The sequence below is a fragment of the Nipponia nippon genome, unplaced genomic scaffold, assembly GCF_047370975.1.
Source record: "Nipponia nippon isolate SJK-2023a ecotype South Korea unplaced genomic scaffold, ASM4737097v1 scaffold_4, whole genome shotgun sequence".
NCBI classification, from domain to species: domain Eukaryota; kingdom Metazoa; phylum Chordata; class Aves; order Pelecaniformes; family Threskiornithidae; genus Nipponia; species Nipponia nippon.
Window position 1 is genome coordinate 21,721,580 of NW_028262358.1, and position 25,092 is coordinate 21,746,671.

The 25,092-nt window shown below is 37.3% G+C and overlaps 1 protein-coding gene across 9 annotated transcripts in view; it reads left to right on the forward strand.

Annotated features, from left to right (window-relative positions):
- The window catches only part of RAB3GAP2 (RAB3 GTPase activating non-catalytic protein subunit 2), a 49,403-nt gene that overhangs the window by 8,183 nt on the left and 16,128 nt on the right, over positions 1-25,092 (forward strand). For 2 of the 9 annotated variants that reach the window (XM_087776169.1, XM_087776168.1), the window contains exons 2-20: positions 3,077-3,144; positions 6,474-6,597; positions 8,167-8,248; positions 10,383-10,430; positions 10,542-10,617; positions 10,763-10,864; positions 11,646-11,745; positions 14,352-14,450; positions 15,294-15,442; positions 16,442-16,521; positions 16,630-16,719; positions 17,566-17,705; positions 19,466-19,682; positions 20,006-20,149; positions 20,419-20,501; positions 21,054-21,118; positions 21,536-21,626; positions 23,881-24,008; positions 24,749-24,962. In XM_087776169.1, the coding sequence (XP_087632295.1) occupies positions 3,077-3,144; positions 6,474-6,597; positions 8,167-8,248; positions 10,383-10,430; positions 10,542-10,617; positions 10,763-10,864; positions 11,646-11,745; positions 14,352-14,450; positions 15,294-15,442; positions 16,442-16,521; positions 16,630-16,719; positions 17,566-17,705; positions 19,466-19,682; positions 20,006-20,149; positions 20,419-20,501; positions 21,054-21,118; positions 21,536-21,626; positions 23,881-24,008; positions 24,749-24,962 (2,100 nt within the window). Of the gene's footprint in view, positions 1-3,076; positions 3,145-6,473; positions 6,598-8,141; positions 8,249-10,382; positions 10,431-10,541; positions 10,618-10,762; positions 10,908-11,645; positions 11,746-14,351; positions 14,451-15,293; positions 15,443-16,441; positions 16,522-16,629; positions 16,720-17,565; positions 17,706-19,465; positions 19,683-20,005; positions 20,150-20,418; positions 20,502-21,053; positions 21,119-21,535; positions 21,627-23,880; positions 24,009-24,748; positions 24,963-25,092 lie in introns of those variants that run through there. The other 7 variants (XM_087776171.1, XM_087776170.1, XM_087776172.1 and 4 more) reach the window with 7 other exon arrangements.

The window sequence follows — 25,092 nt, forward strand, 5'->3', positions numbered from 1 at the left end:
TCGTTCCACAGTTTCTAGTTCAAATCTTTAATGTTACTAAAGGAAATGGTGAGGTGTTTCTTCAAAAATCTTCATTGCAGACAGAACTTAGATCCTGTTTCATCTCTCACTTGACCAACACTGTCAGGTGCTGGTGGATGGAAAAGTCTCTGCAAGCTGACAGCTTCTGTGGGATATTTTGTAAGTCATTGGCACAGTGTGCTTTGAGTTAAAGTATTACAGGTGTATCCCTCTGCTGCTTCTCTGTCTGTTGTCTCGGAGATTAGTTGTGTATTGTTTAATACCCTACGTCACTAGCCATCGCATAGGTGAAGTGTCTGAATTAAATGGATAAGGAAACAATTTTATTTTTAATTTCCTTTTTTGAAAAGAATTAATGTATGGAAAGAAGGAAAGAATGCATGCAGGGGCTTGAGAAATACATGATTAGTGCATGCAGGGGCAGTCTGTACAATGTGGAGGCTGGATATGAAGGAGCACGCTTGTAAACCCTTGTAAGCTGGAGGAGATGCCGGCTTTGCAGAGCAGGTCACAGTTCTGAAAGATCTCTGCAGCTTCATCAGTGGGATGGTGCCTCAGCATTCTCTCATTTTTTCCATCCTTTTTGATTGATGTAGCTTCATCTGAGGAAGATGACAACAACCATGAAAATGCAGCTATTCACAAAGAGGCAGCAAGAATCCTCACAGTTAAAGGTTTTTATGTTGGGTGTTCAGTCTCAGAATTGAAGTGGCTGAGGTTTCTTGGAAAGGTTGGTCTGGTCTGTGCTGCAGGGGAAGGCATTGGCCCCAACTGTGTTTCTTGGATATGGTTATGTTTCTCTCTGGACTGTGGCACACTGACAGATTTCTTTCCTCCGCAAATTTTGTAGGAAGGAGATTTGGTTGCCTTTTGAGATAATAAAATGCAAACAGAAGTAGAATTTTGTTAGCTATCTTAAACTAAGCATTGAAGTTAGTTACTGCTTTCTTCTTGCAGTTGATATTCAGAAGTATTTGCCATAATTCTCCTTTATATGTTTGTATGCTGGAAAATTCTCAACCTCAAACACAAATGAGACTGTGACCCTTGGAAGCTTGTTGCTTATATAGTTATGCCTGAAATAACGGTGCAGTCAGATGTATATTGATGGTGATGCAGTAAAACTGACTCACCTGTTTTGTAGATTGTACAGACCTTTCAGTTTTAACAAAGGTTATTCATGAAGCAGGTGTTTTGTCTTCTACAGTCGTGTGAAATACCTTCTTAACAGCATTGGTGGAAAGTTTCTTTCTTAAGCTAAAATATTTTTTAAAGTTTGTCTTCATTAGCCATGCAAAAGTTAAAAAATCTGCCTGAACAGACAGAATACAGATTTCTATTTTCTTGTCCTGCATTCTGCCTTGCTTTGTTTTGGGGCAAAGGAACCAGAGGTTTTAGACCAAACAAAATCGGAGTGTTTGTGATAAACCTTTTTATCCATACTGTTTGAGCATCCAAAATGGCCAAATCTTGCTTGTTTAAAACTAAATTTTAAACTAATTTGAGACATGGCATTTAAACAACTTCTTAAAGTAAATGTAGCCGTGACATCAGTTAATGAAAAACTTGAAAGAAATCCTTGGAAAAGTCTTGAAGTCTTATTGATGTTACTGCTTCAGATTTCATGTTACTGCTTCTGGGTGGAAGTCAGAGCTTGGCTTTTCTGCTGAACTACAGGGATGCTTATTGACTTATTGAAGGTCCCAGTGATGGCGGTGTTTGAGTATTGTACGTCTTTTACTACTAAATGCCTGTGCATAATTACCTTTTGCATAGGCTTTTACTTTCACATCAAATTCTGTATTTTTAGATGAAAGAATTTCAGATGGTTTTTATATGACTAATATATTAACTCTTATAAAACAACTGAGAAGTAGGCCTGTCTCTGTGAATCTCCGTTTTCTCAGGTGTTTGAGGTTTTATGTAAGCTTGTGGTTTCTCTGAAGTTTCTGAATGGCGTAACTGAAACTGATCAGCTTCTCATTGATTTTCCTCTGTGTTGTCTTGCAAAGAGGTGAATAGTGAAGGTCCTTGGGCTTATTTTCCCCTCATAGGCCACAGCTTCATCTTTTGCTTTGGCTACTTTGGGTGCGGTGGTGGTTGGATCTGCATTATCCTGGGCTCACGTGTTTTGTTGTCACAAATGAATTTCCATGTGCTGTTAAAGTGAACTTATGTTGCTGCTGGCTGATCCTGCAATTGACTTAAACCAATCCAAAATCCATCATTATGGAAAGAAAGATATTTTACTTATGTGTATAAATACTGTTTCTCATAAAATAGTGCATATGTGGTTCTTGTGGTGTGTTACAGGGCGTCTTATGTCAGTTAGTAAGGTATCTGGGGACAGGTACGTGAAGTCCTGAAGGGTTGGAGAGAGACTACTGTCCCCTTACTTTCCCTCTGTCGCTGCCCGATATGTACAAGATGAGGCTTTTGTTGTCTTTGGAGTAGTAAAAATTAGATAAATCAAGCTAAAGCTTAAATTTTGCAGTGAGGTCTTAGGTCTCTGTACCCGCTGGAGAAAATTTTTGTCAAGTGGACACACAGGGTTTCCCCTCCTTATGCCCTCACTCTTTGCTTCAGCTTACCGTATAAAACTAGAAGTATGTCTTGGCTCTCTTGAAATGGCCGTGGAGAAACTGAGAAAGAGAAATTTGATTGAGTAATTTGTTTTGGTAAAGTGCAGAGAGGCCCTGTTGAAGGATCAATGATGTGTTGTACCAGGCACTGCAAGATGTTACTTGCCCTGAGTTCTAGATGTGGTCTGTCAGAATTAATTTGACACAGGTGGTGTTACACCTGTTTCTAATTAGTACTTAGGTTACATCTTCTGTTATTACTTTTCCATAGTGTCAAAAATGGAAGTAAATACAGAGAAATAAGACAGCCATTTCTCCCACTTCATGGTTCTTTCTGTAGAACTCATTTAGTATCTGCCATAAATGAAGTTATAATGCGTTGGTGAAAGGAAAACAACCACCAGCAATCCTTTTTGATTGTGTTTTTCGTTGCCTGTGCTGTATTCATGTGACAAATGTTTTTTTGCTTAAAGCAGGCAAATCAACAAGCTGGGAAGATGGTGGCTGGGGAGCCTGGGATGAAGCAGAATTACAAGAACCTGTAAGTTCATATAAATATATATACATGTATATGAGTTTTCATTGCTAATTTGCCTGTTATAAAAGACTTTTCCACTTGTTTGTGTGTGTGGTGTTTTATTTTTCTCGTATATAGTTATCACCTGGACAAGAAGGATGTTGACCAGTGTTTTAAAAGTGACTGCTTGTTTGTCCCTTGCTCCTGTAATTGTTTCCAAGATGCTACCTATTGCGATAATTACTCATATTCTTCTGTTCTGTAGGTGTTTTCTCACTAGAGTATACACACATCTTTCTCTGCTGCTGCAGCTGGGGTTATCTTTTTTTGTCCTATAGCTAGCCAGGAGGACATGGTGGTGGAGTTACAATAATCTACCGTGAATTAATATAAACCAAAGACTCCTAAATCATGGACCACTGACACAAGCATCTTTTTAATGATCACACAGTACTCCTTTTATGTTGTGATGTGTGGATGGTGTTACAGGAGGGATCAAATTATGTATGTAGGATGGGGCAGCACTGTTGCTCTTTAAGGGGGGAAAAACATCCCTCTGTCCAACTAGTTCAACTAAGAATAACATGTCTAGTCTATAACTGTTGGTAAGGCTGAGACTTCTAGCTGCCAGCTGACTTGCCCAAAATGTTAGGGAAGCTGTCTGTGTAGAAATCCTCTGCACCTGAATGAATCATCTGAACAGAATTGCTTGATTAATTCCCTGTTAGAGAGAGCTAAGGGGTAGACTGAGAAATCCAGATCTCACCTTGCTAACAAAACTCTTGTATGTGCTGTCTTTATCTCAGCATGCAGGGAGTACACCCAAGGAGTTGGGCAGTATCCTTGTAAATACTTACTTCAGCAGGGAAACAGATTTTTCAGCTGAAGTGAGAAGCAAATTGAAACAAGCATCGTGTCTCTCAGGGATGAATCACTGACGCTGATGTTAGTGAATAACAACAGTATAAAAACTTCTTAAATAGGATGGGTATTCAGCTCCCCTATAACTGCCATGAAATGAGTGTGTTTCTCAGGCCACGTCTTTGTAAGGTGTGCTGTAAAGTTTACAACTTAATGAGGAGAACAAATGCTTTGTTTACTACTTATGTTGTAATTTGATAGAACCAGCAGGTGTTGCTAAATTGAAATTGTCATCTTTTTCACTCTTTAAAATGTCAAACTCTTCTGCCAGGTAGTTCCCACCCTTCTTGCTAAAGACCTCCTTCTCCTCTGCTTACTTGTATTCTTCCAAAGTTGCTAGTGGTTCCAGGTGAAACTCTTCAGAAAGAACAAACTGTCATCCACAGCAAACAGGTTGTTCTGTGTAGAAGCATATAAATACATGAGTCTGTGTGTCTGAACACACACCAGAACGAGTGCATCAGTCTAGCACAGAGTTGAGAATTATTAGTATAACAATGAATTCCGTTTTTAAGACTTTTAACTGTTGGCACAATGAATTCCCTTTTTAAGACTTTTAACTGTTGGTTCATTTGCATTATAGTTGGTGTAAAATGCATCTTTTCTTGGAATTACTCAAGTCACCTGGACAAGTATCTATTTCATGAAACTTAGCAACTTTTGAGAAGACATTGAAAATTTAAAAAAAAAAGTTTTCTTCTATGAAGTGTCTTTTTGTGGAACTGATTAACTGTTTTGTAGGGATGGCGATGTGAAATGCTGTCATAAATGCTGATTTTAATCATTCTGTCTTTCACCTTTTAAAGTAGTTTCTTTTGACAAGTTCAGTGCTTTTCCTGTTTTAACTCTTAGCTTATTTGCATCACTAACATGAGATGGCCATATTTTATGTCTTTAGATTTCAGTGTCTTCGTTTATGCATGCAGATAACTTCATTTAAATTCTCTGAAATATAATTTTAATTCCTTTTAATCTTTAGAGAAGCCTTTCATTTCTTTTTCCTCAGTTTGAAAATAATTACATTAAAAATTACTAAAAGGATTTTCTTTGGGTTTTGGTTATGTGTTTTTACACATGGTACATTTATCTCTCTCATGAGGAGCTAAAGTTGTCATGAGTATCCCACTCAACTTCGTCACCTCTTTATAAAGTTTTGAAAAATGTCAGTAATTGGGGAAAATGTATTGCTCTAGAACTTGGTATCCATCGACAGACAAAAATGACATGAAAATAGGATGTAATCTTGCACAAAGCAAGTGATAGTGTGGACAAAGATAGGTGGCTGAATATTTGTACTGCGCTAATGTAGACTTTATGATGGACATGCAGGGTATTCTTGTGCGCACAAAGTGACTCTTTATGGTACAACCTTATGAAAGGAAATAAATACAACGAATAGCTGATTACGAGTATGATATGTAAATTCTTCATACATTTTTTTTTTTTTTCCTGCCTGGAGTAGATGTGTATATTTTCAGGTGCACGCAACTTTATTACAACAGAATAAAGTGCACAGACCAGAAAATGATCACTGAAGTTGTTGGGCTTTTTGTTTGTGTATAGCTGCTTTGAGATACTAGAGGATGGAGTAGTATTTTGGAGGGCTAGGAGGAGGTAGGATTGGATATGTGGCTATGGAAATGGAGACTGTGGACAGGTGAAAGTGATTTTATTGCTGTGATCAAGGTAAGAGGACAGAGCTAAGAAAACAGGAGTAGCATCTCTGAGAGACCGTGTAGCAGTCTGCTCAAAACCTATTACCTACTTCTGCCTTCGAACTGTGATTAGCAGGAGCTACCCATGTTTGTTCTTCAGTCAAATATTTGGCTGGTTGCTCACAGGGAAAAAAAGATGCAATTCTTTTGCTTTTATACGTAATGATGGTATCTAACTTACCCATTGTTAAACCCTTAATATTTGGCACTTCTTAGTTTGAATTTGTTTCTTTGTAAAGTTCCTTGTTGTGATACCCTGTTGCATGTTACCATGAGGCTTTAGTGTGAATGCCAACTTACTTTCTTCGTACATGCATATATTTACTCAATGCTGGTCAGTGTATAAGCTTGGATAATTTTTTTTAGTATGGATTATAATGAGAATAACTAAAGAGATACTTTCCAGTCTCTAATCTATTATAATAAAACTTTAAGTCTCATTCTTTTAGTGTCTCTTTGGTGAAAGGAGAAGATTTTGAGGAGTAGAGTTAGTGATGAGTACTTCTTTGTTTTCTGTTTTGTAAGCATGCAGATAGAATTAGCGCAAGGCTGATGCATTTCTCATGGCTTTTCATGCAAGTTGGAGCTCTAGTGACTTGCTAGGTAATAGTCCATTTGGCACTGGTATTGAGGGCAAGCCAAAATGTTGTCACAAATCTTGCAAGTGCTGCTGTGTTTAAAAATTGTTGCATACGTTGATTAAAGCTTTACCTTTAGGAAGAAGAGGAATCTGCTTCCAGGAACCAGAGAAATTACTGGCTTCAGGAGTGTGTGTTGTCCTTGTCACCAACAAATGACCTGATGGTAATAGCTAATGAACAGAAAGCAGTCTTCTTAGTGCGTAAGTATACATTCTACTAAGTATACATGCTAGTACATTTAATAGTAATCAGGACAAGATTGTGTCGTTGTCCCCCATCCCACCTGCTTACCCCCAAGTCGTATCTTCAAGAATTTTGGAGTGGTTTATAGTACACATCATGCATTTTCTAGGTATTGCTTGGCAAGTAAATTGTTTTGTCTTTGCTTCTCAGCAATATTTTGATCTGAGAATACTATTTTATCATGAATAATTAAATTTAATATTTATCATAACTACCCAGTTGTTTGAGATGCTCAGAGAGATTGACATTAATTGTGCTCAATAAGCAAACTAAAACTTTTGTATTAATTTTAGCCATTAAATATTTGACCTTATTTTTCTTTTCTCTGGAAAAAAATGAACTAACTGAGCCAGTGTTACATGAAGGAGGGAGTACTGAGGTGGATTGTTTTTTAAGGTTTCCACCTCTGATAGAGAATTCTTCTTCATCTTGAAGAATGGGTGGCTTTACATTTTACTCTAAAGCAGGGCTCTCAGTACTCTTTAAAAGGTACCCTTAGTAATATATGAACGCTAATCAGCCAGGTGCTGTTTACATATGTGCTGTTGCCTAGGGTGCTGGTGCTATTAACAGCTGCAGTTGGTGGCACGTCAGCATGATGAAGGGAAACCTGACATGAGGAATATTATGCCATTTTAAAACAAAACCAGGCTGTTGAAGCTCAGAGTTGCATCATTAGGCAGATTGCATTGAGTTGCCATGCTGCATGTGTCATTCCCTGCAAAGTTGTGTTCCAAAACTGATGTAGGTTAGTCACTAATTTTTCACAGAAAATAAAAAGATAGCAGTATTTCTCAGAAAGTTCCTGTTGGATTAAGAGTAAGGAGATGATTTAGCTCATCTGCTGGAGAACTGCTTCTGCTGAACTGCACAGAGGCAAGTTACAGCGCAGTGGCAGAAGTGTCCCTGTCTCAGGTTTTACATGTCAGACAAATGGCACGCAACACTAATTTCTTTTTTTCAGTTGTCCATTGGCACCTGGGAGATGACTTCAACAATCAAATGTCATCTCTGACAGCACTCAGTGAATAACAAAGTGTAGTCTTTTCTAACCTTGATTATGATGGGATGATTAAAAATTGTCAGATTTAATGTAGGATTCCCATGTCTGTCTTGGGGGTTAAAATTAAAATTTTCTATTTGTTTAAGCTCATCTTCAGTAACCATCCCAGAAGAAGTTTGCCCTTGCTTAGTACTTTTCTCCTAAGGATCTCTGTTTCATTAATTGAACCTTTTAAAATTTGATGAAGTAGATATTACGGTATAAATCTTTTTAAATGAAACTAGGCATTCCAGAATTTCAGTAGTCTGTTGTTCCATGTACATTTCTAAGAGAACATGGGAGTTCTTTAGAGAAGTCACTAAAAATGTAGTGTTATTTTTATGGTTGTCAAGGTTTGTAATTGGTACTTAATCTAAGTGGGGTAGGATGTATTGTACAGAAGAGAAGGATTAGGAATAGAACTACATCTGTGAGGTGCAAGGCATTACAGTTTTATAGATGGTGTCTTTGTTCTTAATGGCAGCTAAATGGAAGCACAGTGACAAGGGAAAAGAGGAAATGCAGTATGCTGTTGGTTGGAGCGGCTCTCTGAATGTTGAAGAAGGGTAGGTGTTGAAATGCAACTGTGATTACAATGTCATTTTCACGTTTAATAATCAGTAGCGTATGCTTTTTACTGTTGAAAACAGAAATGGAGTAACGTGGGTAACCAGAAACATTGTCTGCAAAGGTTACTCTTCATGCATAGTGTGATATCTCAGGACAAGTTCATACAAATTATCATAGGTACTGTGTGCAAATCAGTGTATTTCCATGTAATGTAAACATTTTAATAGATCTGGGTTATCATGCTTTTTATAAGTGCCTGTTCCAGAAGGGGAAAAAAGTATATGTACCCTTTTTGAAAATCTGCTTTTATAGTAGAGATGAAATTTTGTTACAGGGTGTTGCAACTGGAAATGTATGAAGTTGTTTTAGAAATACTTCTTCTAATTTTCAAAACCTCAAGCAAATATGAAGTCATCTCTCTGATCAAGAAGTCACTCCAAATTATAAGCAGTGAGCAACATTCATGTGATAGAAAAAGTGTTCATCTTTTGAGATGCAGTGAACTTCATGTATGCTTTTAATTTTTTACCTCCATTGTAAATATCCTCTTACATGTTTCAGTCACTTTTAGACATGGTTTTGGGCTCCAGGTCATTTAGCGGACTTGAAAAATTTGCTTTGGTCATACATTTGGTATTTATACAATATTTCTGCTCGATCTGTCTTCAAATAACCAGACAGATGCTTTCTCGAATCTCCCATATGGAAGAGGATTTTGCATTTCGTTATTAAGTTTGCAGCCTTGAGTTGCTGTCTGCCTTTGAACATGCTCCCTATTGGCTTCAAGCTTCTGTTATGCTGCAGGAGGTGTTGTCTTAATCAGCCTCTCTCCAATCTGTAAAAATTATAGTCCTTTTTTATAAACCTGCTGCTGCCACGCATTTGAACTGTTTTATGTGCATCTCTAAGTTGTTCAGCCCCCAATACCACTGAAATTACCCTGTCATCTTTTATTAAAAAAAGGAAAAGAAATTCTGTTTGGGAATAGGTTTCTTACTACTGTTACAGTCCCAAGAGACGCCATCATATGGAACAGGTAGCTTTCTTTAGATAGACACAGTTATATTCTCTACATCTTGATTTAAGGCTTGCGAGTGTTTCCTGTAGGTGAGGGTTCTATTTCTGTGGAAGTGGAAATATGGCAATTACTGTCAGATTGTTGAAAGACTTGACTTCTTTTTTTGCCCAAGGTTGCCTTCAACTGATAACGTTCTGTGGTGGCTAAGCTTTGCCATTGAAAGATGAGATTTCACTGAGATATTTAACGTTGCCTTGAAGTTGTAATTGAATTGCAACTCATGTCATGCTTGCATTTAGAAAGCTTTTTTTCTGCAGTTGTCTAGCCTGATTATTTAATCACTCCTTGGGGAATGGAGGTGACCTGAAATGCAAATAATCAACAGTACTGCAGGCATATATGCTTTAAGTGCTCTTTAGGATGTCGTCTTGAATTTATATGCTCTTTCGTAAAACCTTTGTACTGCTTCTGTTTCCCCAGTGTGAAACTTTCTGTTGTGGTAACAGTTAAATAACTTTTGATTTGACATATTGAAGTCTGCTCATCTGCTTGCCTTCTGCATGCTTTGCCTGCCATGCATTGAGCATGCTCAGTTATTGCATTAACTGGGAAGACCATGTTAGCTCTTCAAATGCTCTCAAATTATAAAGCGGTGAAATGCAATGGATATAAAATCTACCTACTTGCGTAATGTATTTAAAAAATTTATTTTGTTAAGTATAGTTCAGGTTTTTTTAAAAAAGTGGTTGTTCTTGGTATATCATTATAGATCAGAAAAAAATTATTTACCTTTATGTACATGAGATTTAACTTGAATCTTTACTGAAGAGTACTGGTAGAATAATCAGCCTGTGAATGATGAAAGACAACATTAACAAGGGGTAATAAGCACTTATGCAATCTGTTTGGGCACTCTTGAACTTGTAATTGAAGATGTCCTTAAAATGAAAGGGTGTTTTTTGCCTTTTTAGTATGAATTTGATAAATTGTGTGCTGCATTAGTATATTGTTAAAATATTAAAAATGCTGACTCAGCGAGATCTTTTGTGTAGAGTGAAATTTCACAACTGGAGAAAAAAATATGCTTATTAGTTTTATCTTTCTGTTTCTAGTGAATGTGTGAGTAGTGTATTGTGTATCCCATTGGCAAGTCAGAAGAGGTAAGGATTGATATTCTTATGTATATGCATCATCAGTCTCCTTACATCACACTTTGTCTGCAGCTTAGAGCAGGATTTGTGTTTAACATCTAGTATATCTTTGTGAAACAGGAGTTCCACAGGCCGTCCTGACTGGACCTGCATTGTCGTTGGCTTCACCTCTGGCTATGTTCGCTTTTACACTGAGGTATGTTTCTCAGCGTGGCAGGCCCACAAGCAAACTATTGTAATAAACATCTATCTCTGTCAGACTTGTTTCTGCAGATAGTGTTTTTTGCCTCCTCTAAGAAAAGGAACAGATATGTTGATGCTTATTATTCTTTCTCTTCTAGAATGGAGTACTGCTTCTTGCACAGCTTTTAAATGAAGATCCTGTCCTACAGCTTAAGTGCAGAACCTATGAAATTCCCAGGCATCCTGGTGTCACAGAACAGGTTTTGTCAGATTATTTCAAAAGCGAAGTGGCAGTGTTATGGGGTATGGAAGGGAGTCTTCTCTGTGAATCCTCTGTGTCCTTTACCAGTTTTTGATGGGTGGACAATTCCTTAGAGCAAGAGACTCTGGGTTTCTTGTTCTACGTATTCATGCCTGTATAGTTTGAGGATTCAGAATTTCTTTTTATTTTTTGGAGTATTTAGTTAGCTGTGTAGATCTGTTCTGTTTTTCTCTGTAATAACCTTGCAAAGGAAGGCTTCGTTCATTTCCTGTTTATTTATTAATGTGCACAAAATAAGATAATGTATGGGCGAAAGGAGAAAATTAACTCTTGACTTTATATCACCAAATTAGCATTTATGTGCCCAAGTGGTAATTCAGGCGCTAATCCAGTTGCAGAATTTGGCTCATAAAACCTTGGTACTTGCATTCTAGACAGACTTGTTTTTCTGTGGCCTTCACAAGGTGCTGTAACTTTTTTGTTTTCTCCCTAAGCCATAAAATATGTTAAGCAAACATAAAAGTCATTGAAAGAAGATAAAAATATAAAATTATGTGCCTAAATAACTTCTTCATATATTGGGTGGTTTAATACTGAATTTCTGTAGTTTGACCTTATTCTGTTGCCTGGGGCTTGTTAGATATTAACTCTCTGGATGTAATCCTCATCTTTGTGTAGTTAATGGTATGAAAAGCTAGAAAAGAAGCTGTTACAACAGTAACTGTGATTTTTTTTTTTTTTTTTTTTTTTGGTCTCCCTTCTCTCATTTTCTTCTACAGAATGAAGAACTAAGTATCTTGTACCCAGCAGCAATTGTGACAATTGATGGTTTCAGCCTCTTTCAGTCCCTTCGTGCATGTCGCAATCAGGTAGCAAGAGGTAAGTTTGAGAGGAAATGTTTATTTCTGACTCTGTTGATAGTACTTTACATTACATGAAATTTACTTATGTTTGTTAAATATCTAATCAAGGTGGAATTTGGATCTTCCTTGCTTGTCCATCAATATATAGGCATCTACTGCATACAAGGAAACTTCTTCCTCTACAGAAAATGTTCTCAGAGCACAAGTTGTCCGAGTAGCATTGACTGTCTTGCACATTCTCACCACAATACTGTATACTGGTTGTGGCTGAGATAGAGTTAATTTTCTTCATAGTAGCTGGTATGGTGCTGTGTTTTGGATTTGTGATGAAAACAGTGTTGATAACACCCTGATGTTTTAGCTATGGCTGAACAGTGCTTACACAGCGTTCAAGGCCTTTTTTTGTTTCTTGCCCCACCCACCCCACCAGTGAGAAGGCTGGGGGTGCAGAAGAACCTGGGAGGGGACATAGCTGGAACAGCTGACCCCAGCTGACCAAAGGGCTATCCCACACCATGTGATGTCCTGCCCAGCGATAAAAGCTGGGGGGAAGAAGGCAGAAGGGGGGAATGTTCAGAGTTATGGCGTTTGGCTTCCCAAGTAACTGTTACACATGATGAAGCCCTGCTTTCCTGGAAACTGCTAAACACCTGCCTGCTGACGGGAAGTAGTGAATGAATTCCTTATTTTGCTTTGATTGCACGTGGAGCTTTTGCTTTACCTGTTAAACTGTCTATCTCAGCCCACAAGTTTTCTCACTTTTACCTTTCCAATTCTTTTCTCCATCTCCCTAGGAGGGAGTGAGCAAGCTGCTGTGTGGTGCTTAGGTGCCCACTGGGGTTAACCCACAGCATGCTGCTAAGGTGCTTCTTAGCACCTCAGGGTGCTGATTTCACTGACTGTCAGTGAAATGCTTTTCTTCCCAGTAAGGACTTTGTGGGAAGAGATCATGCTGTAATGATGGCATTGGTAACGATCACTGCTCTTTGTGTTAATGCCTGAGAGCTTTTGATACCTTGTTTGATTGTGCAGCCTTTGATCCTGTTCCTTTAGTATAGTGTCTGTTTACACTCTAATTTGGAAACAGGGTCAGTTTCCTGGGGTGAGAGGAGAACCATGTAACATTGTGGTATTGTGTGGTAGATTGCACAAGTATGGGGCTGTTACAATTCTGCAAGATAAAATGTTAAACAAGTGCTGTTGCTGAATTGTTCTCCAAAACGTCGTTATGGTTGTTCTCCTTGAACTTCAGATTTGTGAGATTCTTGTTTCCTCTACAGCAGGCCACATCAGTAGACAATCATGAGGCTGGGTGTAGGTGGGAAGCACAATGGATCTGCCAGCATGACAGCATTAGGAACTGTTGGGACAGCAGCACCCTTAAACTAAGGCTTGAATCTTACATAGAAGGGATGAGTGGTAAAGAACTAAGAAATGCTACTGTGGTGAGACAGCTCTTCTCTGAATCATATGGGGATGGCCAATAGGAACAGATTGCTCAGTCTTTCTTCCAGTTCAGGATGAAGTGGCATGAAATGAAGCTAGGTGATAGTAAATTCAAAATAAAAAGTAGATGGGTGTTTATGCAGCATGAGGTTAAATTGTGGAGTTCTTTGCCAGAGGTTGATGTGAATGCTAAAAGCTTTCTTGGGCCCAGAGGGAAACCGGCAAATTAGTAGAGAAGAAAGCTGTGGAGGTTTACTGAGTGCTTAGAGCTTACCTCTGGCTGAGAAGGTCTCTTTAGAAGCTGGTTTAGAGGAAGCATCAGATATGTGTCCTTGTTCTAATAGCCTTCCCTAGGCATCTGGTTTTAGCTGTTCTCAGATCCTGATCTGCTGTGCTAAATGGTTCCCTGGGTTGGTCTAATAATGTCTATTCTTATCCTCTTAATGAGAACGTAACATTTCCATGGAGTAAAAGCGAAGGCAAAGGTCTTGTAGATCAGAACTTGAAAAACTGATGTTCTGTGAATCATGCAACAAATAAGAAAGAAAAGACAGATGCTGTAATGAGAAATATCCATCTACTTTCTCAACCAGAACACGCTCTACTCTTTCAATGAGATCACCATTTGCAGAGAGGCACTTACAGCTAGTTGTAATATCTGCAGCCAGAGTGCTGTGTCTTCCTTCATTCTTGATCATTTATGTTTGTTGTAACATATATTTTGAAGAGTTTCAATCATCGCTTTAGTTTTACCGCTGTTCTTACCTCACACTGTTACATATCCAGTGAATGTGCTGACTTTGCAAGTACTTCTGCAGGGGAGTTTCCACTTAAACATGCCCACACCAGAGAAATAAATTGTAGTAGCATTTTAAGATTGTACAGAATATTAAACCATAAATGACTAGTAAAACAAAGCTCTCTGCAAGTGCAAAATATAGCTGTGATAGAATATCATGTGCAATTTTATTCAGTTAATTTTTTAAAATGTTTTAATTTCAGTAAGGTATGTATTTCAAAAGGCCATTTTAGCTCAGTGGGTGTTTAGATGTATGTTAATTTAAAACTAGGTTATTTTGTGGCATCAGATTGCATCAGTTTTTTTTTCCTCTGTTATGCTATTACTTTGTCTTTTACTCAGTAGGAATTTTTTTGTGTTTTATCAACTTTTGTCAGCTGCAGCATCTGGCAATGAGAATGTTCAGCCCCCACCATTAGCTTATAAGAAATGGGGTTTGCAAGATGTGGATACAATCGTTGACCATGCTAGTATTGGTAAGCATTTCTATTTCATTTCAAATATTTGGCTTAAAGGAAACCAAATGTTTTTGTGCTGTTAAACTTGGAGTGAGAGTGCTTAGTGGTACTGGCTGGATAGTAATAAATAGTGGGAGAAACCTGTCATAGTGAATGATTGCATTAACCATCATAAAAATATATATTTTACTTTTTCTTCTAGTCTGATTGAGCCTCCCCTCTCTGCTTGAGGGGAGAATGGATGTTACAGCTGTAGCTATTTTGTCCTCTCTTGTTTGGTAAGAGACAGCCAAGAGAGACTAGATCAGATGCAGTTATTCCCATTTCTGCCAGGTTCAAGAACTCTCTGGCAGGCAGGTTAAGACTGGTATGGGTCTTTCCTGAGTCTAGCACATAAACTAACATTTTTAGATCGCTCCTTTCCAAAACAGACAAACTGACTCCTAGGTTCTCAAAGACTTATATTCCTTAGGAATTTGCAGAAGCTCGGATTCTTGTCAGACAGGTAGATCTGAGGGACAGTAAGCTTTATTTCTCTTCCACCCTTTTCACAAAAGCAGGTACGAGGTCAGAAGGGGGCTAATGAGGCAGGTGAAGTGAATTTGGTAGATGTGTTTTTCCTGCTGAACTCTGCTGAAGTTTTTTTCTTCTAAACAAACCAACTATGCTTTATAATTAACCTAAGTACATTGCATTATTTCTGCTGTGTTCTTTGGAATTTCTGTGGTTAAAGCTGCTTTCCTCCCATCCCTCTGAATGTTGGCTGGTCAGTCAAGAAGTCAGGAATGTATTTAGACTTTTAAAGCAATTGCATACCTTTGTTCTGAAAGTATAAGGCATTCCCTTTAATGTTTTTGTTAGGCCTCATGACACTGTCTCCTTTTGATCAAATGAAGACTGCCTCCAATATAGGTGGATATAACGCAGCTATAAAAAACAGCCCACCTGCTATGTCTCAGTATGTTACTGTTGGATCCAATCCTTTCACTGGTTTCTTTTTTGCCCTGGAGGTATGTACGACAAAGCTGACTTGCTGAAACTTTGAATAATTAATCCTTCTCTTTTCTGTATGGGTGTTTCTGAAGTATTCCTATGTTCATTCTATGCTGCCATTTCCCCCTCTTCTTGATCTTCTGAAACTGGAATGGTTTGGAGTAGATGTGATGGTAATGTCTACCACAGGTTCCTGCTAATGAGAAATTTTATTTTTTATCTTAAAATGAATGTGATAGTCAAGTGGGTTTTTTTATTTTTTCAGTTGTTAATTTATTGCCAACTAAGTAATGTAAGGTTTTTTTAAAAAAGTTAGGTTGCGATTGTGTAAACATGCGTCTTATGGATTTTTGGAGGCCTTTGGCCTTTGATCATGTACACGTATGGCCTGAGTGTACTGTGGTGATTTCATATAGTGGAACTAATACTTGTAGAAGAAAACTGCAACTTATGCTTAATGATACCTGTAGCACACTTAGGTCTTCTTCTGTTGTACTGGAGGAGAAGGATGGTAATGTAGCTGTGTGTCTTGTACATTCCGACCCTATGTGTGTGCTGTCCTTGTTAGGATCGAAAGTTGATTGAAAATGCTAGAATCAGAATTCTGATTTTGTACTTGCTTTTCCAATATGTTTATGAAAAAACTGCTTATGTTGATATTTGCGAGGATGCCAAAGCCATACACCAGCTAACTCTCCGTGATAAATCATACACAGGGTTTTTTTAACTTCTGTTGCAGACAAACATACTGAGCTACCAGTGACTTGCAGGAGGATTTTGAAATGGTAAAGAGATGTCAGAATGGCTTTTCTGGGGGCAATGAATTAAAATTTTGCAGAGTCTTAAAGCTATGCTTTCTGAGCTGAAAGTCCATAGGAGGCCTGAAAAACTATTCTGCAGTTGAGTTCAGTGTAAGAACTATTTCTTGGCTTTCTAAACACTTTGTTCCTTCATTTCAGGGTGGCTCACAGCTGACTATTTCTTGACTTTCTAAACACTTTATTCCTTTCTTTCAGGGTAGCTCACAGCCACTGTTGTCTCATGTTGCCTTAGCAGTTGCAAGTAAACTGACTTCAGCATTGTTTAATGCTGCCAGGTAATAACAAAAAATTACATTGTATTTGTTTTACTAGCTACATAATAATAGTTTGAGGATTTTTAGGACCATTAGTGTGATTCTCCTGATGTGTTTTTCTATTGCAAGTGGCTGGCTTGGTTGGAAGAGTAAACATGAAGAAGAACCCGCCCAAAAACAGAAACCAAAAGTTGAACCTGCAACCCCATTGGCAGTGAGGTAAGCTTTACATACTGTCTCAGTTGCTTTAAATCTCTTGTGTTTTTAATTGTTTGAATTATTTTGAAAGGCGCATAATTGACGAACATGTTTATTTTTCTTGACTTGAAGCAGTGATGATTGTTTGCAGATGATTTGTTTTAAGCTTTGTTTCACTTCAGTTTATCATTCTGGACAAATTACTCATCTCTTTCACTGCCAGTGTGTGGGTTCATTGTTACTGTAAAAGAACAGTGTGCACAGTTTAATGACAGTATAAGTACATGAATATCAGTCCTGAAGTTATTGCTGAAGAGCTTCAAAGAAGCCGAATGAAGTGCTTGCTGCTTAAGATAGTTGTACGCCCCTCGCAAAAATTAGGAAGTATCCTGTTCCCCTGTTGATTGTGGAGAGAGGAGAATGGGAGCAACAGGTTGTATCCTAATGTTTTCAAGGAAGCTGATAAAAGACTAAATTAATTCCTGATTGGTTTTCATGATTTTTTTTTTTTAAAGTATTCTCAAGACTAGTTGACAATAAGAGAGGGCATACAAAGTAATCCACTGCTCTGAGATCCTTGCCTGACAATGCATGACAAAGCAATTGCTTGTCCTAGTTGCTGGACTTTGGTTTTCAGTAGGACTTTAACAGACCTATGAGATCTCCCGGTAGACAGCACAAAAACTCTTTTCATACTTTGCTCTTAGTTTTACTCATACCTTTATGTTATCTTAAAAAAAGAAATCTTATTCCATATAAGATACTCTGTTTACTATTTCTGAAGAAAAATAGGTATCTAGTGTTTTTACTTGATTGGTGTGTGGGGGTTTTTTTTTGATTTTTTTTTTTTTTTTTTTTTTTTTTTAGGTTTGGACTTCCGGATTCCCGTCGTCATGGTGAAAGAATATGTCTTTCTCCATGTAACACTTTGGCAGCAATAACAGATGATTTTGGACGGGTTATTTTACTGGATGTTACAAGAGGACTTGCAGTTCGCATGTGGAAAGGTACGATAGTGTATATTAGCATAGCAAATAATATTCTTCAAAATACTGTGGCTTCTTATTTTCAGACTTAGAATTCCAAGTGTTTTTCCATTATTAAGAAAGACTTTTGTACATTGTGTTATTACAAACCAAATATTAAAGGCAGATGTAATATAAAGTCCATAAGAGTAGTATTGTACCAACGCCTGAAATACCGATATGGCCTATATAGTAAAAACTCAGCCTGTTTCGTTTGTATTGTGTGGATTTTTTTTTTTCCCCCACAGACTGTATCCCAACAGAAAGTTTTTGACGTAATAATTATTTTGGAAGAGCTTTAGCTCTATTCTCCAAGATTCTTTTTCTTGATAAGCTCGAATATCTTCTTTAATTCTGCTGAGAAAATAAACAGAAGTTTGAAAAATCAGTAAGAAGATATACAGCTTGTTAGATTCGCATTTCATCATGGTGACTGCGCAAGAAGGGAGTGTTCAGTCTCTTCTAAACTGAGGGCTTTTTGAAGAAAAATGCAGATGTTAAGCTCTCAAATTGTAATTATACCTAGTGTTACAACAGCTCTTATTTTTTCTATAGAATTAAAATTTTGCAGCTTTTTAGGAGATGGAAGATAAGTTTTAATAACAGATAGAAAATCTCTAGCTCTGTTCTCTCTCTCCCACCCTACCAATTCAGAAGATTAGTGGTCATGAATATAGTAGCTACTTCAGCGACACACTAACGGTGTAATAACTAATCACATTTCCCCTGTGCATTCTCCTTCTCTCATATTTTGAACCTTCTTAGCTATAATATGTGCTTTCTGATATTCTTGGACTTTTTTTTCTTCATTACTGAGAGCTTCATATTATCTAAGAAGTACTATTGGAGTCCTAAGCTTTATTTGATAATCAGACACGTATTTACAATTTGCCAGCCTTTCCCCAGTGAGGCTGTTGAGAAGTGAAGTAGTGGTGTTTTTTTTTGTTTGTGTGTTTTTTTTGGTTTTTTGTTTTTTAAGCAAAGCTGCCTACCGAATTAAATCTTTTGGATTGTACCTTTTCTCATTAATCGAGCTGTGAATACTTTTCTACCTTCTTGGTATAATATATCTTTCTATAAACTTGTTTTATATTTCACTTGTGGTTTGGAGTTTTTGTTTGTACTTGCTAAACCATTACATAGTTTAGTGATGTCATGAGAGCATCTCTGCCTTTTTTTGTTTAGGAAGAAACAAGAGAAACAAATGCTTTTAGAGGGACAGTATTTGCGTTACCCAGAGAGAGGGGGAAGATGAGTGTTTTTATTGGGTTACTAAAAATTGCATTTTAATGATGAAAACATGAATAAAAAGTTACGTATCCTGTTTAATAGGTTATGCAAATTTCCTTCCTTAAATCTTCTTTTTTTGTTGTTTTGAAACATGAGAAGTCAGGACGCTTAGTACAGATGTTTCTTCTCTGAGAAGCTTTTGCATTGCTATAATGTCCAGAGTACAGACCTGATGCGTTTTGAGTTCTTTTGTGGCTTCTCCCAGAAGAACTTGTTCCTCCCCAGGGCTTTGCAGGAGGCTGCATTTGGCTCTGAGGAGTCCTCTGGTGGGCCCTGCTCTGAGTCGATGGACCACAGCTCTTGGCAGGACTCTGGCTACTGGCTGGAGTTGCACAGTTTGAAACAAAGTTTAAGATGGCTGGCTGCTGGAACAGTACTTATGTGGGTGGTGATATATACTAGTCATGTATTAATTTCTGTACACTAATGAACTTCCCTCTTCTCTTACAAAGGATACCGTGATGCAGAAGTTGGTTGGATACAGACTGTAGAGGACCTTCATGAGAGGGAAACTGAGAAGATGGATTTTTCTCCTTTTGGAAATGCACAAGGTCCAAGCAGAGTGGCTCAGTTCCTTGTGATCTATGCTCCGAGGAGAGGCATTCTGGAAGTATGGAGCACGCAGCAAGGGCCTCGGGTTGGAGCCTTCAATGTGGGGAAATATTGTCGGTAAGAAACAGTTAGCAGGTAGGCATATTGGCTGTGCTGCTGCAATGAAGTGATATGGGGATGTGCCAGTGGTAAAAGTGGAAAGTGCTGGCAGGTGCTTTTTGTGTTGCCCACAGTGTTTCTACTGAATGTAGCTTGTTGTTTTTATAGAAGGGGATTTTGTCATGTTTCATCACTCTACAATCTTTCCTGATAAACACATTTAGCAGTTGTTAAACCTTGGCTTTATAATAAAGTTCTCGTCTTTTTATTCAGTGTGTGGAAAAGGAAGGTTGCTGATTTTGTTCTTCACTGTAAAGGCCGTGTTTTTTTGTTGGTTTCAGATTGTTGTATCCTGGTTATAGAATAATGGGTCTAAACAATGTGACCAGTCAGGGATGGCAGCCCCAGACTTACCAGATATGCCTTGTTGATCCAGTCTCTGGAAGTGTAAAAACTGTCCACGTACCTTTCCATTTAGCACTGAGGTAAGGACTTTCTGTGCTCTGTATAACCAAATGAACTTCATTATTGTTTTTGGAAACAATGTTTTATTTAAAGCGAGCAATTCTGGTGTTCCTTCTCAAGCTGAATAGTACTCTGGTAATAGTCGCATTGGTTTGTATGCATTAACTTGATTTTTATTAATTTGATGTTACCTTAAAGTACCATAAATAATAATAAAAAAAACCTATTTTTTTCTGAATCATTCACTTTAGTTCTCTTCACTCATGCAATTAAAATTGTTTCCCTTCAGTGATAAAAAGAGTGAGCGAGCAAAGGATATGCATCTAGTGAAGAAGTTAAACACTTTACTCAAAGCTAAAACCTCAGATCCGGGTAGGTTCTCTTGTATAATTTCTTAAGACTGTATGTTATCAAATGGTTCTTGTATTATCTGTCCTGTAAGTGTACAAACACAGGTATGATTGTGGTGCATTCTGACAGCTGTATGTACTATGAATTATGAACTTTAAGTAGCTTGTATTATTTTTTTTTTATAAAATACCAGATTAAATTTAATCTCATACGAGCATCCAGTATAGGCTTTATCTGCTGTGTAAATCTTAACTAAACTCTACTTTGAGTGCTTGCATAAAACATGGGCTATTTGCAACCTATTATGCTATGTAATGGAGTTCAGCATTTGACTCTAGATATCCTTCCTGTAAGAAATATATATTTCTTACAAGAGAGAGATTTGGAGTAAGAGATGCCACTGAGCTGTTACTTTGTTTCAATTTCCCCAAACTTATTTTGGCAACTTTTGTAATAGTGTCTTCATCTCTATAGCATGAACCCGTGCGCGTCTTAACGGTGGTGCAGGTTGACTTGCTTCTCAGAATGCATTTGAGAAATATGAATTGAAGCTGTGATTGTCTTTGTTTGCAGATTTGATTGAAGCTGAAGCAAAGGAATTAATACTTGATATCAAATATCCTGCTACAAAGAAACAGGTGAATATTTAGAAGCCAGTATACTGTGTTATCAGATTAGAGTGCTAAATCTTTTTAAAACTTTCAAAATATGTTATTTTTTCCTAGAGTTACTTGAAGCAAATAATTGAGCTATTTTGATGGGGTTTTTCTGGTTTGTTTTTTGTGTGTGGTTTTTTGGTTTTGTTTTTGTTTTTACACAACATATTGACTGGAATTAATTTTGACTTGTGACTTCCCCAAGGCATCTTCCATGATAAAAGTCAAAATAATAAAAAGAGCAAACCTTTCTGTAGGATCAAATTATCCCATAAGTATATCTGGAGACAAAATACAGATGAAAAATCATTGTCAAAGTTGTGCTTTGTTGGCTTACCGTATATGTTTTTTCAGTAAAATTAAGTAAATGTTTAATTCTGTTGAACGTCTGCTTAACAGGCTCTGGAAAGTATATTGACAAGTGAACGTGTGCCACTTTCATCTCTCACAAACATCACTCAGACATTAATGGATAATTTAAAAAAACAGGGTAGGTGGATATTTATTTTGCAAATATGGAAAGGCATTTGCACTTTGTCTGCAGTGCTGTAAGACTATTGTAGAACTAGTCTGTTCCACCAGGAGACCAGTCTTGGTCTGCTTAGTTTTGCTGCTAGATATCACAGGATGTTGCTTCTACATATTTTATTTTTTTTTAATGCAGACTGCAAATAGCTTGCTAGTAAGTATGCTTTGCTATGCTTGCTATGTGCCTAGTAACTTGTGATTACATTGAAAAAGAAAAGAACCAACAACTGGTCTGGGTACTTGCATCTAGTAAAAGCTTCCTTCAGAAAGAAGCTTTCACAGACTTTTGCCTGTAGATGTTTTAGTTTGTTCTCTCATTCCAAGGAAGGCAGTAAGGATGTGGTACTTTGGATCTGTGAATTTTAATGTACTGGAAGCACAGAATCCTTATTACTGAGGATCTGAGCTCTGGCCACATGCGTCGTATCTTTTCTTGGTAAACTTCGCTGAAGTTATATTTCATATGTTTTGCTAGAGATTTCAGAGCCAACGTCAGGAAATGTCATTACCCATTCAAAATCCTGTTGCTGAAATTCTGCAAGATTGTTTCTTTGAAATTATACACTTGGATCTTTCTAAATTGGGAGAACCTTCTTTGTGCTTGAGGTGACCCAGTTTTGGAGCCCGAGCTGGGTATTGGGGAATAGAGTGGAGAAGTGTGCGCCTGCCACTTCCTTTGCATGTGTTGGGACTTCTCAGCAATAGAAGTCTGATTTTTTTATTTTTTATTTTTTTTTTTTAAACCTCTGGATTCATTTCAGTTTGTTAGAAGATGAGGCTTTACCAATAGGAGTCAAGAAATCCCTGCCACTGTTGTGTGGAAGTCCTGAATAGACCATTTGTCAATTAGAAAGGCTGTGTCACTTGTCCTACCTCAGTGAGAATGTGACAACATGTTATCGTAGTTTCAAAGCCTTGAGAGGAAATCTTTTTCACTTGTATCAGTGTGGGTGTTCTGGTTTGTGGTTGTTTTTTGTTTTTTTTTTTTCTTTTTACTACACCATTTTCTTGAAGTAGATAGAGGAGATTGAGAGCTTCACATGTGCAGTTCTCTACCTAATTTTGGTCTGGCATTCTAAATCACTAGCATTAACCATTTCTATTAGAACTCCTAAAGAAACAAAGAAAAATGGAAACATGCCCTTTTACACTGAAGAGAGACTGACAGAACTGTATACTTACTGAGGTCTGTTTGTTTGAGCGTGTATTTTTCATCATTAATCTCTTATTGTCATACATAACATTATTTCCTTACAGTCACAATAAAGAACAAACTTGGCTGATATTCCAGCCTTCTAATTTCAGAAGAGTAGTGGCATATCCTTCCGCTTGTGCTTAGTAGGTAAAAGATAATGTGAAGCAAATGCTGGGCTCTGTGAATGCTGTGGTTGTGAAGAAAAGGTCAAGTGACTATGCAGCAAGCTCTGTGTGTTTCTCTTTTGTTTGTAGGATTTTCAATAGCAAAGTATCAAAAGTGTTTACAGGTTTTGTAGGGAGGAAATCACGTTTAGAAGCTGTTTCAGGTGAAGATGATATATTCAGAGAGATGTTTTATATAGAAGGGTCCTCTTAGGATCTCTGTAAAATGCTTTCTTTTAAAACAAGTAAGTTGGAATAGAGTTTTTTCCCAACATTGTGTTGGTATTAGCTTCCTGTATTCTGATTGCTTTAATTGTTACTGAAATTTGAATGTCAATAGATACTTGAAATTTCTGAGACTAAGATTGTTGAAATACAAAAGGCAGTATCTTGCAGAGATGAAATTGAATTCATATCAGTAGATATCAGGCTCTCTCCTGTTGCAAAGAATATGCTTACAATATTGGCATGATGAATAAAAGATTATAGTTTGGTATCTAATTCTTGTTAAAAGGAAATATGTTTGATACTTGGTGTATTTCAATTTTCGGCACTCTCTGGTTTGGCCTTAAACCAGGAAAAGACAATAGATTTGTCTTTGTTCAGTTCCACATTGTCAACCTCCTTCAGTTTAAAAATGAGCCTGATATCTTTCTCTAATCCTTCTCGTAAAAATAATTCTTTTTTTATACTGCCATGAATTAAATATTAGCATTGCAAGCAGCACTGCATCAAAAAATTACACTGAGACACATAAGTCCTCCAGTTCTAATGGCGGAGTTTAATGCAGCTGCAAAGTATGTTTCACTATTCCAGGCTATATATTCAAGTTCAAATGCAGTTTTATTTCTCCTCAGAGCTTGAGTGTGTGGATGAAGGACTACTGCAGTTCTGCGCAAACAAGTTAAAGCTGTTACATCTTTATGAACTAGTTAGCAAACTAAATTCTCAAAGCATACAGAAAGACACTTCACCTTCAGATACTGTGAGTAAATTCAAAATTCAGTTGTCTTATAGAATCGAGCAATGATTTAAGCATAAATATATGTTTTCAAGGCCTCGGATAAAATTAGTAGGTAAGCAAGTTACTTGTTTTTGTGGCCTGGAACTTTTAATGAAGTAATTGTTTTATAATGCCTCCCCCTCAGTGCCCTCCCTGTAAAAATGCCTAGTAATTATCTACCTAATATTCTTTAGCAGTCACATAAAGTTGAGACAGAAGTGAAAATAGAACCAGGATCTTCTGATTTCGGTCCTTTATCCAAAGTACATAGCACATTCTTAACTTTGTTTATTTTTGGAGGGGTATTTTGAGACCAGCAGAAATTACAAATTCTGATATTTGCTTGTGTAGCATCATAATTTGGCTTGCTTTTGATATCATTTATAAAAATGCTTATACATTTATAAAAGCCACACGGAGTGGTGTTATATGGGTTTGTTTGCTTGATGGGTGATTGTTATACTATGAGCAGGATCTAAGTATGGGAAATGTATCTGCTGAAGTCCTTAAGCATAAAGCTAGACAAGGTCTTCATTTGAGCTATATGAATATCTGATTTTGAGATTATTCAATCACTTTGACCCTTTTAAAAGACATTTTTAATGTTCAAAACAAAATATTTTGACTCTTCTGTCTTTTGCTTTAGTTTTCACTGTGTTTTGAAAAACATCTGTTTGCATTAGTCTTGTGATGTGTGATTTTTTGGGGCTTTTGCTTTTAAGGACTTGGCTAAACTGCTTCGGCTGGAAGAAAAAGATTTCCATAGGCTCCAGACTTTACTGGAGAACTACAAGAAAGCAAACACCCAAACTACTGTTCAGTTGGCTGATGAGAAGGATGACGTATTGTCTGTGAAAATGTTCTTAGAGTATTTGGAATATGAAAAGGACGTGATTAATGTGAAAAATATGGAAGACGGAGAATATGTGGCTTTAGGTAGGAGTTACTGAACTATTTGTCAAATTACTTAAAGGCTGATTATAATCTAAGATGGTATAAATATTTTAGCCTTAATCTGGGGGCCTTAACAAGCTGGCTTGCCTTGAAGTAGTACGTGATAGTGCTA